At 46.4% G+C, this 18,145-nt stretch overlaps 1 protein-coding gene across 1 annotated transcript in view; it reads right to left on the reverse strand.

Annotated features, from left to right (window-relative positions):
* The window catches only part of LOC144148823 (uncharacterized), a 66,809-nt gene that overhangs the window by 15,895 nt on the left and 32,769 nt on the right, over nt 1-18,145 (reverse strand). The window contains exon 2 of the mRNA XM_077680341.1: nt 9,006-9,125. Coding sequence (XP_077536467.1) covers nt 9,006-9,125 — 120 coding nt within the window. The remainder of the gene's footprint in view (nt 1-9,005; nt 9,126-18,145) is intronic.

The raw sequence follows: 18,145 nt of genomic DNA on the forward strand, positions 1-18,145 counted from the left end.
CTTTATCCGACCGATTAAGCACAAAACTAGTCAAGGCAAACGGTTAAGGGCAAGAAAGAACGGGGCGTTGCTCTTTCCTGGGTGATATGACCGACTAGGTTTTGTTGATGGCGGTTGTGGCAGAGGTTAGGCTTGTTGCGAGAAAAATAGCGTCGCCCGGTGCCTTGGGTAAGGTCGCACTTCGTTCGATACAATGAATCTGATGCTCCTAGCTCAACGTCTCTGTCTAGCTCCATATCGAAGGGCCTTACAATGTTTTTTCGCTGTGGTATGATGACGTACAAAGGGCAGGCGAGCACAGAACACTAAGAAGCCTTACGTCACAGGTATACCGCTCAAGTTTTTCTTAAAATGCGCGAACGTCGCATGTAGGCTAGGGATTTTCTCTCTCTGGAACGTTCCAAATGTGTACCTAAGCCTTGCAGGCGATGGTGAATTGGCTGCCGGTATGAGACGCAAAGCCACTCTGTTGGGGAAAGCACCCTCGGCTTCCAGACTAATGCGCCAAGAAATCCTATCCGGTGCGCTTGTTCTCTTTTAGTTTGTGCGACAGCGCCACACTCTTGTTTTTTCGCTTGGAATAGGAGTGGAAGTGATAAATGGCGAAACTGTAGGACGGGGTATCCGCAGTTATTGCGAAAACACCTCCACAGTGTTGCACGCCGGCGTGGGCGTCTCGCCTCATCCCTTTCGCGTCCCTCGTGCAGTTGGCCTGGTGAGATTAATAAAGGGGCACAGTGATGATCGATTCTTTATGAACTGTTACAAACACAACCCGGAAGGAACAAACTTTTTTGTAACCTCCGGAAGCTAGGAGTACCACAGGCTACAGCCGAGTACAGCCGATGACATTGGCTGCGTTCCGATTCACGGACAGCTTGCTGGTCTAACTGAAGCAGTCTAACTAGACGTCAAAGGCATAAAATTGGAACGGCGCCGCGGTCGCAAACGCAACACCAGCGCGGACGACAGCGTCATAGCAAACATGTTGAGGTGCGCAAGCCGCAAGTTTCGTAACTAATATTACGGTTGTCGTTACAAACGTTAAGTAATTTAAAAATTAAACAAAGTCATCTTTATTACTAGTAAATTATACTAAATATTTCAATAAAAGAACAAGTGCTTTTGTTTCAACATTAACACGCAAAAAGGTGGCGCTGGCGTCACTTATTAGTTTAGAAGACAGGAAGGTAGCCTGCATCGTTGCTGACTTCGATGCTGTCTCCTCGAAGCAGTCTTCGTTGACTGCTTCGTTCGAATTGGAGCAGGGCTTGACATGGCGGAATGTCTGTGAAGACGGCAACGAAGCTGTCTAAACGGTAAATTGGAACGCACCCATTATTTTGCCTCGAAACCGCTCGAATGTATACGAAGAGACGTGTCTTGTTTCCTGCTGAGGTATTTGCAGCCCAACCGGCGAAGTGACGAGTGGTGACTTGATACCATATGGTGCTGCTCAGGCGAAACATTTGCTGGCAACACTATGCAAGGTTCAGCAAACAATCTTTATACCCCTGCTGCACTAGCGTACGAATGTCATTTGAACCAAATGTCATTTGACTCAAATGCCAAGTTGTGCTGCTACACTAGGTTTTCAAATGCCAATTGGCTCAAATGACTTTCGAGCCAATGAGCACCGAGGGAGACATTTGGGATTTCAAATGCCATTTCTAGCACTCTCGCGCAGAGCGTTCCAAGTTAGCATAAACAAGTGCATTACTGGCATACTTAAAACGAGGAAAATATTCTTAATTGTGGGACTTTGTTTACTTCTCATTCACTTAAATCGTGATATCAAGATGCAATAATTCCGTACTCTCAGCACCAGTGCGAGCAAGCAACGAACCAGTTTGGCCAGACAGCACAAAAAAACCTGGATTGGGATTCAGAATTAAGCAAAAACCGTGTCAAAGTTTACGTTATTGGTAATTTAATATCATTTTAATACGAATGACTCCCGCTAAATTTGATTATTGCATTATTGCGTAAAAACAGAACTCGACAGCAGCAGCGCCATGCAGCACGGTGAGCGGATGCTAAAGCTTTCAAATGCCATTGAAATTGTAGTGTAGCACGGCGGATTCTGAATGGCATTCGAAGCACCCCATTTGAGTCAAATGACATTTGGTTCAAATGACATTCGGACCCTAGTGTAGCTGGAGACATTCGGACCCTAGTGTACTTGTATTACTATCTCGATATCGCGGATTGAAGACGAAACCGTTTTAAAGGCTTCACCGTTGCTAAGGGGATAGTGGAACTGGTGGTGGCGCAGCGGTAGGGAAACCCGAACCAAGCTCGCCGGACAGTGGCACATAGACGCCGAGGTATATTGGCCAAAGCTTTGGAAAATGGCTAGGAGGAAGCCGAGGAATAACGTTTATTGCAATAGAGCAAAAGCTCGTTTCCTTCTTGAGGAGGTGGCATCCTCATGTCAAGGGCGGCAGAGACTTGCACCGTAGCATTAGCCCCGGAGATGAGCATAAACTCGTCGTTCAGGTCCGAGCTGATCAGCGCGACTTTCTATTGCTCGCCGGTTTGATTTGGAACTGGAAGGAGGAATTGGGTGTTTTAGCAGGCCCATGTGACATATGGTAGATTGATCCGTATTCGTCGTGGCAGTGAGGGCGTTTGCTTGAGGGGAACTGGCCCACGTAGATGCGGTGTAATATGTATATGTGCGAGTACAAGTTAGTGTAGACGTCGCCAGGTTGTGGCCTTTTCTACACTGAGTTTTTACGTGTGGTGGTGAGAGGTTTTGGTGTCAGAGACCTTGGTGCTGCAAAATTTCGCGGTGCTGTGGTGGAATGAGTTGCGGGTGTTTTTGATCTGATTGATGCGGTGCTCGGTGCGTATGCGGTCGAGAAACAGCATGTGCTGAATGATTTCCGCTTAAAGCATTGAGCCTTGTCGCCATGCAAGACCCGTCGGTGGTATGGGGTGGCTTGGCTTGCTTGCGAGCATTTCTACAATCCGTGTGTGAGATGCGGCCTCGGGTCAGTTTGCGGCTCCCTGTAATTGTGCATCTGATATTGCTGTAATGTTTTCGTGGTCCTTAGGGGTGGTAACAATGGTTTAAAAGTGGTGGTTTGTTTATTCATTCATTGCCGTTCATTAAGAAATCAATCAATCAATCAATCAATCAATCAATCAATCAATCAATCAATCAATCAATCAATCAATCAATCAATCAATCAATCAATCAATCAATCAATCAATCAATCAATCAATCAATCAATCAATCATATCCCCCATTAGGAGGACCCCAGAAGAAACCAGTCCGCTTAATCAGAAACCTTTGTGCCTAATTGGAAGTCTGCTAAAGCTTTACAATATCCATACCCAAGGAGAGGTATTGGTCACAGCCTTACGAGGAGGTTTTACGCTGATTTCTCACCCTAATCCACAGTCGGCGTAGAAAAACCACATGTCTTCTCTGAATCTTTTGAACGTTCAAACCAAACAAAATCAAAGTACTTTCTTCTAGTTTCGTTCACAAATCGCGCCTCAGACATACTGTTTAAAAGCTTCGTATTACTACTTTTCCATATACTTCAAAGATAATCAGACGTCAACTTATGCCACCGGCGCTGCTTACTTACTCCAAGTATTCTTGTTTTTCTTTTAAGTTCAACCAATTTCAACGGAATCTCTCAGATGCTAATGACCTCTGTTCTTCCATTGGGAAACATTTCCCACGAGGCCTTGCAAAGAACGATGAGCGATCAAAAATGAAGGAGCTGAAAAAAGAGCGCTTTTATAGCAAATTAACAAGCAGTGCCTTGCCTTTTTACGCTACGGCAGAACGGATTGCATAAGTAGTAGGACTTTTTTCAGTAAATATAGGCAGCAGGGAAGGGAACTTGTACGCTACAGCTTAGAATTATACATTATGCATACTGCGGTGGACTTAAAAGGCACGCAGCCAATGTTGTATAGAAGGAAGCGTCCCAATGGCTGAGAACGGAGGTTTCAGGGTGAGCGGAGGACTTCGCTGGGAGGACGCGACAGATTTAACTTAAAAGACATTGGAATGGTGACAAAAAAAAAGAAGCGGGGTTAGGGCTATGTTTGATAGCGTGAATGGAAATGATACTTAGAATAATTAAGTATCCATAAAAAAGAGATTGGCAAATATTGTTTGAACATGATGGCCAACTGTTAATCACGAAGCAGTCAGCTGAATTTTCACCGCGCACAGATAGAAAACGAGTGCCTCTAGTCATCATCATCATCATCCTCGTTGTCATATAATCGTCGCTGTAATCAGTTAAACTTTCCTTTGACGAGCTAGCCCTCTCCGTCGTATTACCTTTTGGTAATTTTAAAAATGTTCGCTGTCGCCAGCAGCTAGAAATTTCGCGCGCCCGTCTACTCTCCAGATGCGCCGCTTTCCAGGCTACGAAACTGTGGAGGCGAATGAGTCGTATACGGGAAGGGTGGCACCACAGTGTTTTAGGGCACGGACAACTTTCACCACCGGAAGAAAACCCTGCAACAGTTCTTCTGTTGTAATCAGCTGGCTTCAGAACGAAAGCGAATAAAAATTACCCTGCTTTGAGATGCAGCGGCACGGTTCCGAAAAAAAGATATACACATTTCTTCAAAAACATAGCGCTGTTGAATAATTCATCCGGGTCCAGAGTTATTTCTGCCGTGACCATTTTCTGTCAGATGAAGTCGCTCTAAAAAACGGGCTCACCAGGTGGTTAGGCGTTTGCAGTGCGAGAAGAAATGAATCGGCTGGTTGAAGTGCGGGACTACTGTCAGTACGCGGTGTTTCAGGGGGAGAACCCTAAGTGGTGCAGGCTTCCTTAAAAAAATAAAATTTCGTCAAACGGCCGCAACTATAGGTGGTGGTAGAGGATTGCAGATCTGGATCAGTACAACTTTTTTTCAACAGTAATATGAGAGACAGCAGTATAATTCTGGAGGGAGTTATATCAAATTGAAAAATATGATAGTTAGATTGGCGAGTCATTCATGAAGCACTTGCGCGCTTGTGTTATGAGTGGGACTATCACGTCGCCGCTCTTGGTCGTGCTTCGCATTGCTTCTTTCATCCCTCACTTTTTCCCTGTCATTTTCTTACAACTTTCATCTCCCCCCCCCGTCTCTCTCTCTCTCTCTCTCTCTCTCTCTCTCTCTCTCCTCTCTCTCTCTCTCTCTCTCTCTCTCTCAAGTTAATATATACGTCTCATTTTTGCATTGGCGGGAAGCGCAAATTAACAGGAGGACATAGAAGAGAACAACAACCCACCTCCTTCTTGTGATGTCATGGTGCCATCCTCCTCTTAATAAAGTGCCTAATAAATTGATTGATTGATTGATTGATTGATTGATTGATTGATTGATTGATTGATTGATTGATTGATTGATTGATTGATTGATTGATTGATAATACCATCTACTTTGTATCGGGGTGATGTGGTGTGTCATCTCACCACGAAGCTATAGCCTCACCGTGCTCCCAATGCTGGCTTTGTCGCAGCGTTACCAGTTGTGCGGCAGAGCACGCTCTACAGGCAAGAATAGCGACTTCTTGCTTTCCTCCCAGCAAAGCGGCGACGCATTGCTGGAAACATAAACAGGTTTTCAACACGAAAGGGGTGTCCGCTCACGTTGAGGCCGCAGAACGTGGCCCAACTCCCCAATAACGAACGAGGCGCTGGGGGGGGGGGGGGGGGGGACGATGATTGCTCTCCACTTCACGCAAGCATCATGAAGAGTGGGTAGAGCGAGCCCTACCACTGAAAGAGGACAGCTGTTCCTCACGAGGACTCTTCATTGGAATGGGGACTCCTCATCGATGTTAATGGTGCGTTGTAACCCTCCGAAGTGACGTAAGCAGCGGAGATGTATACTACATTTTTCTGACGAGTGCCCAGAAATGCCTCCAGCTTAAGAAGGTGGTAGGTAGAGCTACTCCTACAGCAGAGTCTAGACAACCTTCTCAACCGGAGGTTCACGAACGGGACTTGTGCGATGAGACAGCAGACGTCAATAGGCCGGGGACCTTCTCCTTACTATCTGTTGCACCTACACTGCTGCAGCCGAGGAGCGATTTAAAGCAAGCTGATCCTACGTGGCAACGGGGGGGGGTCTCTTTTTAGTCCTTTAATGGTTCGACAAAAACAAGTAATCAGTGAAGAAAGCAAGCAAGCCTGGAGAAGCGGGCTGTCTTTTTGTTCATGCGATATGTGAGAACTAAATAGGAAAAATTGTGATAGCACAGACTAGCAAAGAATTCAACAGCTGCCTACCCGATGGCGTACAACGCGTACAACACGGCAAATGCGTTCAAGTCTCGCAGTCGTCGCACCGAACTGGAGTCGTGTCTTTTCACGTCTCTTTGGGCCTGCGTCTTGACGCTTCGCGCCGCTTTTGAACTTCCCTCCTTATACGAGGTTCAACGCCAGGTGTGACCAAGGCCTGATGTGGCTGCCGTATACACAGCCCCACCTGGTGGCGAACCCATTTTTAACGACTGCTCGTGCGCCTCCAACTGAGAGTTCAGTGTCACAGCGCCGCACGTTGGCTGTATCCTCGGCAGACTTTGTCATATCCACTTGCTTTCATTGCCGCCGCGGGAGAGCTAAAACATGCATGATTGTGGCCACGCATACTTCCGGTAACTTTCGCACCACAGCTGGGTGGTGTCCCAAAAGCGGCATGTGGAGTAATGTTTGTTTCATTAGCTGTTGTTTATGATGATGATGACTTTGGGCTTAATGGCGCAAGGGCAACAATGGCAAAGAGCGCCATGAAAATGGTGAATGAGATGAGAAGGATTCGTTTGAATAGTCATCAAACTTCTCAGAACATACGGCGTAATTGACTCTTTCTTTCACTATACAGGGCTGCGCCACTACCACTGCAGAGAACGAGAGAGAGAGAGAGAGATAGAGAGAGAGAGAGAGAGAGAGAGAGAGAGAGAGAGAGAGAGAGAGAGAGAGAGAGAGAGAGAGAGAGAGAGAAAGTCCTGACTGACTCCCGCAAATAAAGCGTCGTCTCCTTCTTTCCCTGCTACCGGTGGCCTTCAAGAGTACTCGTTGCGCACATTAGGGATCTGATCCTCGAGGCAGAGCCAATATTTGGCTCTAAGCTCGAGAGATAGAGTGACCAAGTGGATCGATGGAGAAGGTCGGAGAGGTGACTTCGAACGGGACGAAGAGATCAGGTGTCTAGTACAGGGCATGCGGTGAATACGACGCTACGTAGCTTTGCGTTTCGGGCGTCGTTGGGGGCTTGGGTACTGCTGTTGCTTGTTGTGGCTTCAAGACCCAAAACTATCGAACTGTCAATGTTGTTGCTCTGTTTTATTCTTCGATTAGCATGTCGTCCGGGTTGTTCCGCTGAGACGCCAACCGTTTTCGTTCAGTAAATCTCCCGCCCTACTTTGCCAGGGCCTTTATTCTTCCTTCCCCATTTGCCCAGAGTACCATGTAGGCGACAAAATGCCAGAACATTTCTCTGCTTTCCTCTAGTAAGAGGAAATAATAAGCCTTTCTACTGCGTTTTCTACACCACATAGTGTGCGCGTCCTTCAGGCGTGGTGTGAACTACATCCCGCCTAGCTATAAGATGCCTTGTAGAAGTGAAAAACCTGTGGTTGATTCCTGTGTCATAGGAATCGGTAAAACACGAAAGTGAAATGTGCAGCCAAATCTGCAGCTGAGCATGATTCTGGGCTCGGGGGCTGTCTTGTTGGTGTGCTTGGCGAGCGGCGTCCTGCTGGCGTGTCACTTCGGCAAAGGTGCACTGGCGTTACTTCCGTGACGGATATGATGTCAGTGAAATCTTGGTGTATCCCGGTATAAAACACTTTTGGGTTAAAATATGAAACCCCAAAACGAACAACCCTCAGTAAAACGTACTCTTTAGTACTGGAGGTTGCTTCCCCACAAGAAGACCCTGATTGCAGGGGTGTACCCTTTACAGGCCGCTTGCTTCGTTGTACCGACATCATTTCAGTGACGGATATGACGTCATAGAAATCTGTGTATACTGGAATAAAACACATTCGTGTTAAAAAAATGCAGGCATGTCAAACTGACCAAGCGCAAGGCTCGAGTGTTTAGCTGCACACAGTTTTACTTTCTTGAGCCCAGACATACAGCAGCATGAATTTACTGTTTCAGCGGTGTTAAGGAGGCTCTGCAGCACTTCCGATAAACGCTTTCACTCTTTTCTTCGCGTCTGGAAGCAACTATAGTTATCGCCATCACGGAACGACACCGCGTGATTTGCTCGTCGCAGCAGAACTTTGAATCTTCCGTTTCTCCTTTGCTGTGCGGCTTTTTTCTTAAGTGGCTATCGATTGCGTTTATTGCTGCAACATAAAGGCTGGTAGTTGCTACATTGCTGTAATGACGTAATGCGAGCGCTGAAAGGATGCCAAGACTCAGGGAAGAGAGAAAGTATTTTGAGTAAGTTTCAAAGTTATCTGATGGGCATAAAGCAGTAGTTTTTGGCTGAGGTGCTCTGTGAACCTCTGTTCTAAGCACTGGATGTGTTGGTTGACTACGTTCTACAAGCATTTAAGATTTAGAAAACATCTCGGGCAATCGCAACTAACGTGAAACCTTGGGATGGGCGAAGCATGCAGTGTATAAGTGTATTCTTGGCACCTTGGCGTTTTTGCCAACGGTAATGAAACCATTGGGGGGTAGAGGTATACAGCTTGTTGTGAAAGTCTCGTGTCTTTGGAGCACGAAGTGTTCTAGCGCGAGGCGTAAACGAGTGTCTCGGTGTTTTTAGTATGCCTTCCGTCCTCGTGCAAGGCGTAAACGAGTGTCCCGTTGTTTTAGTGCCGTGCCTACATGAGACGACGGTTACGACGACCGCATGAGACGCCGAAAACCCGAGCCCCTAAGGGCTTCACCCCTAAAACGCTGAAAAACGTGTTGCAGGGTTCTTTTAACAGGATAAGCACTTCTAAAGAGTCTTCTCCACACGCGGTGAGCTCAAGCAAGTAGGCACACGCTGCAACGCGGCATACGCACCTTCCTTGCACAGGTACGGGCTGTGGTGGCCGTATCGGCAGGCGCAGATTCCCTCCTTGCAATGAACCAGCTCCGGGTTCTGGCAGTCGGTGTCCTTCGAACACTGCTCCCCGATGGGTTCTGCGTAGAAATGTGGAGAGAGAGAGAAGCGACGACGATTGCGGATTAAAAGAAAGAAGAAAGGAGCAAAGTTAAGCGGGTATTCTGGAACTTTGTCAGAAGCCTGCGATGCACCAACACAGCTGGATGCTGACTGGTTACCACGTGACTCAGCCGTGACTGTCATCCGGAAGTGGCAATACCGTATCACCAGGGCTCACATGATGAGGGCTGTGGTTGTGCTAGGGTTGCTGAAAGATTGCGGTTGTTTGTTGATGTACGGAGTCATTGCGCATGACCAGATGTATGGGTGGAACTCACTGAAAAGTTTAGCTGTCAATTTCTTCGGTTGGCAACACTGGAAACGGCCACGGACATGGCGTGGCTTGTGCCAAAGCGCCCCCAAGCCTCAGAAAAAAAAACCCGGCGTGCGTCGTCTGCTCCGTTTCAACCCGATTATCAAAGGTGGTGTCAACAGAGATGTTATTAATCGCAATAACATTGGAGTCGAGGCATTACTTTTTGATTGGTAGGGTACAGTTTGGAACGTCCAACACACGTTATGTGCTTAGCACGGACAAGTACTGCCATCCCGCGGAGCCCGACGTGTAACCAGTGACGCAGCGCTCACATGGTTGCCGTCATGCGTGCCTCGCCAGTGAAGACAACCTATATGTTTCTTTGTGCGTTACTTGTTTTCTTAATAGGCTCCAGTCGACAGTCAGCCCCTGTATCGTCCGTCTTTCCGTATCTCCGTCTTCTTAGCGCTGTCTAAATCCAACCTTGTCAACTGGCTCGGCTTTCCTTACTATTGCAGCTCACGTGACACATCTCGAACGACGCTCTCGGGAATGATGTCAGCACCGTCTTCAAACGACGAACGACGCTCAGGAACGTCGTCACGAACGGTCACAGATGGCTCCAGTTTTAGGTGAAACATCCTCACCTTTCTTCCCACGCAATATAAAAGCACAACTGCGCAAGCGCCGTGGTTAAAAAGCTCTGCTGCCTCTGGTTCTTATGCCCTGTGATAGCTATTGCATGTAAGAGTGAAAATGTAGATATTTACAGCTGTGATGCAACATTTTGGCATATATAAGCCACTGCTTTAACCCTCATATCCATACGGCCTGTTCGCGTGCTTTGCTCGTAGTCACGCATTCGCTCTCAATCATCACTTGATGACCACTTTAGGAGCAGTGGAGCCTCGTTTTGACCCCATTACTTTCGAAGTGTGGAAATAACAGTATTTTTCAAACCTGTGCTCCGCAGAGCATGCGCTGTGATACGGGCGACGTCCCCACCCCCTTCATGGTAACAGCACTCGCTGACGCTAAGTGCCCCATTGACTGATGCAAGCGTGGCAATATGGCTTTAATTCACAAGTGATTGGTAAACGCTTAGAATGTTAAGGCGTGTTGTCGATTATTTGCACGCACGGACGGGGGAACACACAACGCACACGCACACCATTCGCCAGAATAAGGCTCCGGCATGCCAAAGAACGTTACTTTTGAGGGGAGCGATTCTGATCATGATAATGACGATTGGTAAGCCGTGACTTGGGTACGAACGTACGAATGGTGAAATTATTTTATGGGAGGAAGCCATGTACATCATTCTAAGGTAATAATAAATCATATACCGCAATACACCATCGCACGGCCATCGCAACTGTATTTGTCAATCATAATAAGTAATTGGTAACGTAATAACGCCTCGACTTAGAGCAGTCGTACAAGCGCGCGTTCACTCTCACGAACACTCTCTGCTGCACAAGTGCTATGGAATGGACACGCGTTAACAATGATCATTCGACAGTGAACATACCTATAAAGGAAAACCGAAAAAGAAAAAGAAGACGTCGTTGATACTCTGTGACAGCGATTCTTCCCGCATCATGTAGTTCGTTTGTTTGCACCCATTCACCGTACGTTGCGCTTCGTACGACGTCAAGCACAGTTTCGTCTTAGTTTAAAAAATGGCCGTATGACAAACGCAGACGCCACGAAGGCTGTCATAGACGGGAAAAATAAAGGATCTCCACGACGTCACGTCTCGCTCGTTTTCCCTTAGCCAACGGAAGAAAGTGACTTTTTGCTTCGTTAGTTTCGGCAGCCTTTCAGCAGAAACAAAAACGCGTCTTCCGTCCCGGAAACGAAAACAGGAAGTGGAAAGGGGGCGGCGCGTCCGATACACGAGAAGCGGAGGCTCGGCTGCCCTGTTTTCCGAACAATCAAGCGTCGCGCCGTAGCGCTTTTCGTGGCGCGAAAGAAAACGAAGAGTCGATTCCTCCGCAACAAAAACGGCGGCTTGTTCCTCGGCACTCGATCTGCACGACGCAAGGGCTTCGAGCACGCGTCGCGGCCTGTTTTTTCAACAAAGCCTGTTTACATTGTGTCAGTGCAAGCGCCCGCGCGCGCAGGGCAGAACACTCAGCACGTAGCTGGTTTGTTTGAGAGAAACTAAAAGCCGTCAAGAGGGCGAGATCGGAGTGCAGCAGCGTTCCGACATGTGTCGGCGCGGATGAGACAAGTGCACTTGGTGTTGTTGCGGTACGGTCGTCCACAGGCTTAGCTGGAACATCGTATTCAAATTTAGCGTATAATACCTGGAAAATTCTTCTAAAAAGCGTGGCAAACTGTTCGCATGGCGACGCAGTGAAACATCCCCCTCGCGAGGGGCACGATCAAATGCAGAGCATTTCCGGGGCGCACGACGTTAAGTAGTTTGCGTTACGTTAATGTTGTTGCACTTGTGGCAACTGCTGACGTGAGAGCGCTCGTCAGCAGTAATTTGAATGAGTCAACGATATAAGGCGCGTTCGTAGCGTCCCATTCTGTGTCGGCTTTGTGGCGCAGTGGGTAGAGCACCATGTACATTGCGTTCCGCCCGCAGTGTCGAGGGATCGAAACCAGGCGCCTGATAGTATTTTCTTTTATGTAGTGTAGGGGGAGGAGTGCGGACAACGACGGTGCGGACTACGACGGGACAACGCGGGTGACATCGTGAGTTACTGAAATGCTCTGCATTTAAAAACAGTTCAAACACACTTGGAGGACTTAGGTGCCGCTGGGAGGAGTACTGACACGAAATTTTAGTGTTACGTTTTTTTCGCTGCTATGGGTGCCTATTAGCCCACTAATCAGAGCACATTGAATGGTCGATCCCCGCGTAAACAATAATTTACGGCGTCGTTTATTCATGTAAGTTTCGGTTTGGACAGAACGAATGGCGAGCGGCCGCCATGACAGGAGGGCGCCCGTGACGTCACTATTCTTTTCCTACCGGTGACGGTCTGGACGCACGCGCGCGCGAGCGCACGCGCCCGGGCAGCATGACGCCAGCTTCAAAATTATGACGTGTACACACGGCCACAACCGGGCTAGAGCTACAGTGAACTAGAATTAGTGAACTAGTGAACATCGTCGGAATTTGCCCACCAGTAAATATACTGAATTAGTGACGGCCGACATTTGTACTACCGAAACCCAATTACCTTTAGACCGCGGTTATACACGAAAGCGTGGCACGCCCTCCAGAATATTTTGTACTTTGTTTTGTGTGGGTTAACTAAAGGTCCCTGGTTCGATCCCGGGTTTCGGCACCAATGTTACGAAAAGGGAAAGCCGTTCTTCAGCGTTTATTGGCGCTTGGACTATCGTGCACAGCTTTGCGTCGCTTTCTTCACGGCGCCAATAAACGCTGAAGAACGGCTTTCCCTTTTCGTAACATCCTGTTCACTTCTGAATCCGGGTGTACTTTGCTACTCACATAACTGCCGCTTTTGTAATTAGCATTGTTACTCCAACTACTCGTGTAGGCCTCAGTACACCTTCCTCACAAACGGTTTTCACCCTGAGACCACAACGCATTCACCAAGTGCACGTTTAGTCAGATATAGCCATCTACTCGTCGCGGCGTTGAGCATGCGTGCTCGCCTCGCACTCCGAAGGCAGCTGGTTCCATTCGCACTGATAGACTACAAATAACTCGGCTTTGTTTTCAACTACCCTGTCCTGCTTCTTTATTCTTTGAACCTTCGGCCACTTTGTGCAACGTCTCTGGATTTTCCACGTATCGAGTTAAGTAATGCTTTCGCAATTATACAACACGCAGGGTCCCCCAAGAAGTTCTTATTAAGCAGCGCAAAAAGACAGATTGAGGAAGCCATCCGCAACCGCGGTTCATCATCATCATCATCATAAGCTTGATTGTGCCCACTGAAGGACGACGCTAGGCCTCTCCCAGAGACCTCCAGCGGCGGAATATATATATATATATATATATATATATATATATATATATACAGTCAAACCCGGTTATATCGAACTCGCAAAAAAAAAAAAACGCCCGCGAGTTCGATATATAGCATAATTCGATATATGCATGCTGAAGAAGCGGACAGCATAAAAGCACCTACCGTTTATGGAAGCACCTTACTAATGAAACAAACTCACTTCCGCATGAAGTAGTCTCGAATTGTCTTCTGTTTAAGCAGCTTCGCTGCCTCACGGCAGCGAAGCTGCTTTCCAGCTTTACGGCGAATTTCCAGCTTTCTGCCACTTTGCGCTAGCCATCACGGCTAAACAGTACAAGTCCAACACACGCCGACAATTCGAACACTCCGAACTCAAAAAACAGCAAAAAGAACAACGTGCGCCTCTCCAGCGACGAGAGAACTGGAGTGGCAACAGCCTGTAATTGGCTGTCTGAGCCAATTGGGCGGGAGGGCCATATGGTATCATATTTATGTTGGGGGTCGACGGCGGCTTCCCTACACGGAAACAGCCCGAGAGAGAGAGAGAGATAGGGAGAAAGAGAGAGGTGAAGGAGCTGCAGAGGAACCGCCGGACTAAACCACTTTTCGAGGGTGTGTCGACGGGTTTCTCCTTTGCCGCGAGGGAAAGCCAACTTGGGGGGCAGTTTTGCGCCACTGGCATTCAATATATCGGTAGTTGCTGCAATTTCTGTTCGATGTAAGCGTAATTTTTGCTATAAATTCTCATAGAATACATTCCGTGCGCAGAAATAGTTCGATATAGAGGATAATTCGATGTAAACGGGTTTGATATAGTCGGGGTTGACTGTATATATATATATATATATATATATATATATATATATATATATATATATATATATATATATATATATATATATATATATATATTTGTATTCAAGCTGTTCTTTCTGGTGCAGGTCGCATGAATTGCTGGAAGGGCACTAATTAATGCGTAATTAGGGTTTTCATCATAACGAAGTTTCATTGTACGGCCTCTGTCTTCCCGGAAATAAATTAGTATTTTGACGTCCTCGCCAATTTCAACAAGTAATTTAGCCCTGACCCTTCTCTTCTAGGTACGTGCCAAAAAAATTGAGGGCATGATCATCATCGTCGTCATTTATCGACGACGATGATGATGATGATGAGGCCCTTCGCCCCCGAATTTTCGTAGTTCATCCCTCCATCGTGTCCTGGGCCGACCCCTGTTGTGTTTACGGTCTGTTGGCAGCCCCTCCGTTAAACGGTACACCGAGTGTAAAGTCGCGGCAGTGAGGCCAGTGCATGACTGCACCAGTGCAGCCAGCGTTGATTAAAAAAAACTGTCTTACTCTTTGATCAACTGGCAATGCTGATGGCGATTCCGTGATGCGCGTCTACCTGTCCGAAAGCACAAATTTATTCGCTAGAGCCAGGGATAGGCGAATATAAACGCGAATTTAATACGCGACCCATTAGGCGGAAAACCCAGCGTTGAGGGCTGCGGATGGCCCCAAAATACAATGTGCGTCAGTTACCCCAAAAGGAAGAAAAATCACACACAGGACCTGGAATCGAACCTATAGGGACGCGGAGTTGAAAAGAAGTGCCCCTATCGCTACCCAACGCCTTTTCTTGCCTTTATTTCTTGAAATTTCAACATCTCCCTCAAAAAATATATATCTTCGCATGTAAAGATAAAAAACGGTCATATTTGCGTCGCGTATATACTAGGACTTTTGTTTTTTAATTAAGTCAAATCTACGCGAAATGAATTTGAGAAAACAATGACACTTTGTTGCGGGACCTAAATGCAACGTTATCAAAGTTATTATGCGATATGTTTTACACGTAAGCTAGGGGAAGTTTACGGCCACAAGTAATTAAAACTAAATATGTAATTAATTACTTGCGAATGTTTAAATTGGGGTTTACTAATGTCCTAAGTAATTAATGCTACCCGTCTAACAGTCGGAGCTGTAAGGTGGGAACCCACAATGAGGCTGCAATGTTGGTTATATAATATGTCAAACCAAAAGCACACTCACATCGGGAAAATGGATTTGGCTCATTCCGATTCGTGCCACAACAGCATCTGGCTCATTTGGGATACTAAATCCGATCTCGCACACATTCGCAGGGCGTTATCTGACTTATTTTGTTGCAATCTGTTTTCTAGGGGTAGGTTGCCGCCCTTTTCTTCTAACTACAGTTTTATCTGATTTAGTTTCGGTTCCTGTATTTGGCTGATTTCGATAAAAAATAGTCCTCATACATCCGTTATATACATAAAAATCAAAATTATCTTTCTACATACAAAATCACATAAATAATGCGGAAGAAATATGTACAATGACTGGAAAAGTCACACGAGGTGAGAGTCAATGCAACCTTTCCATCGAGTCCGCAGGATAATATGCCGCCAAACTAACTAACTAACTAACTAACCAACTGACTAACCGACTAACTAACTGAATAATTGACTAACTGACTAACTGAATAACTAATTAACTGACTGACTAACTAACTGACTAATTGACTAAATAACTAACTGAATAATTGACTGACTAACTGACTAACTAACTAACTGACTAACTGACTAACTAACTAACTGACTGACTAATTGACTAACTAACTAACTAACTAACTGACTAACTGACTGACTAACTAATTAACTGACTAATTGACTAACTAACTAACCAACGTGAGCTAACATATTCCGTGCAGCACTACTGTGCACAGTCGTGATACACATGCATCCAAGGAACATTTGCTCATATTTAAAATTCAACCTAAAAATCCCGGACGGTGATGAGCTTTCAGAATATCGTAACCCCGTCGGCGGGCTCACACATCGCTGAAAATGTTCTCTACGCCTTTTTTTTTACGTCGCATTTTGAATTACGCTCGTTCGCTTACGTGCTTTGAATGGCATAGCGCTACGACTGCCCCTTGCAATACGTTATAGCTACATGGCGTGCGCGTCATGCTGGCTTCATGATGCTACTGTAATTCAGATTCGTAGCTTCTCAGTAGGCAGTTCCGAATGGCGTTCGGATTGTACGCATACCCACGTGAAGGTTAGGGCTGCCTTTAATTTCATTTCATTTCATTTATTGCCTCCCTTAAAGGCCCGAAGGCATTACATAAGGGGGGCAACGAATACTCTGTGAGGGTGTACAATTCAATGGGAACAAATTATGCACTTTACAGTTCTAAATACGCATATGGTAGTTTGGTCCAGAATGACAAAAAGTGAACAAACAAACAAACAAACAAACAAACAAACAAACAAACAAACAAACAAACAAACAAACAAACAAACAAACAAACAAACAAACAAACAAACAAACAAACAAACAAACAAACAAACAAACAAACACACACACAAAAACAAACAAACAAACAAACAAACAAACGAATAAACAAACAAACAAACGAATAAACAAAAAAAGCCGCTTGGACTGGGAATTAGAGTTTGAAAAGTCTTTAGAGGTCTTTAGAGGTTCCAAACCGATTTACCAATTTCAGTTGTCATAATGCCTTCGCATCCAAGTTACGTAAGCAGGCTTAAGTGCTTCCAGTTAATTTTTTATGGTAAAAAAATTATGGACAACTGCTAGGCGATTGCACAGCATGCGTAAAAGGTTCCCTCTTAGTCACCTTATCTGCTCAATCCCGCTCGTTTGTTTTCTTTTAGGGGCGAAACCCCTTAGGGACTCGCATTTGCGCCTCGCGCTGGGTTGCTTCGTTAGGCGCACTAAAAAAAAAAAAAAACCCATGACACCCGTTTCCGCCTCGCGCCAGAACGCTTCGTGCTTCAAAGACACAAGACTTTCACAGCAAAGCTGCATATCTCTACTCCCCCACGGTTTCATCTCCGTTGGCAAAAACGCCGAAGCACCAAGAATACACTATACAATGTATGCTTAGTCTCTCCCCAGGTTTCACGACAGTAGAAATGGCCCGGGATTTTTTTTTCATGTCTTTATTCTCTGTATCGGCAACCCCAATTACCTCAGCGCGTTAACTTTGTCTAACTCGTCAGCCAATCAGCGGTAAGTTCTCATTCTTTTTACCTGTAACCCACTCGCCAGTCGTCATTCTTTGGGCTTTTCAAAACTCCGATGTCTTGGGCATCTAACTCAAGAACATTTCACGTTAAAAACAAATGCCTCTCTGCATTCCGCAATGTCCAAGCGTAGGCACGATTGCGGTCGTGTGAATACGAAAGTCGGAAGAAATGAGCGGCGGCGAAGGAAACCGTGAATGGGGTCCCAGATTATACAGAGCGGGTAGAATCTCAAAACATGCGCGTATTTTGTGCGGGCACGGAGCAAAGGTTGGAAGGAATAGGAAGAAGGTTTGGGGGAAAAAAGAACCGTCAGCTGCAAGTTCTTTTAATTACCCGCAGCCCCATATTCAAAGGCGCCCTGTCATCTGCCTTCTTTGTTGAAGAAGGAAACGAATAAAGAAACAGACTCGTCATATCTTGGCGAGCTCCTTTGCGCTCCAGCCAGCGTGTGGTGCAGCCCTACAACAACAGTAATAAAAAAAGAAACTGGGGCCATATTTGCGAATACGTAGCTCTGCTTATTGTTCTCCGGCTGCCATCTGGGCAGCAGCCGCCGACCGAAATAGACTCGACAACACAGTGCGGACCCGGAGCGTGCTTCCGCGTGCGTCGTCCGGGTCAGCGCGGGCGCCCGAACTCTGACATTTCGAACGTGCGCGCGCGTTCCCTCGTTCGGCTTTCCACGTTTCCATTCCCTTCTCC

The sequence above is a fragment of the Haemaphysalis longicornis genome, unplaced genomic scaffold, assembly GCF_048455015.1.
Source record: "Haemaphysalis longicornis isolate Haplotype H1 unplaced genomic scaffold, Haemaphysalis longicornis Haplotype H1 scaffold_8, whole genome shotgun sequence".
NCBI classification, from domain to species: domain Eukaryota; kingdom Metazoa; phylum Arthropoda; class Arachnida; order Ixodida; family Ixodidae; genus Haemaphysalis; species Haemaphysalis longicornis.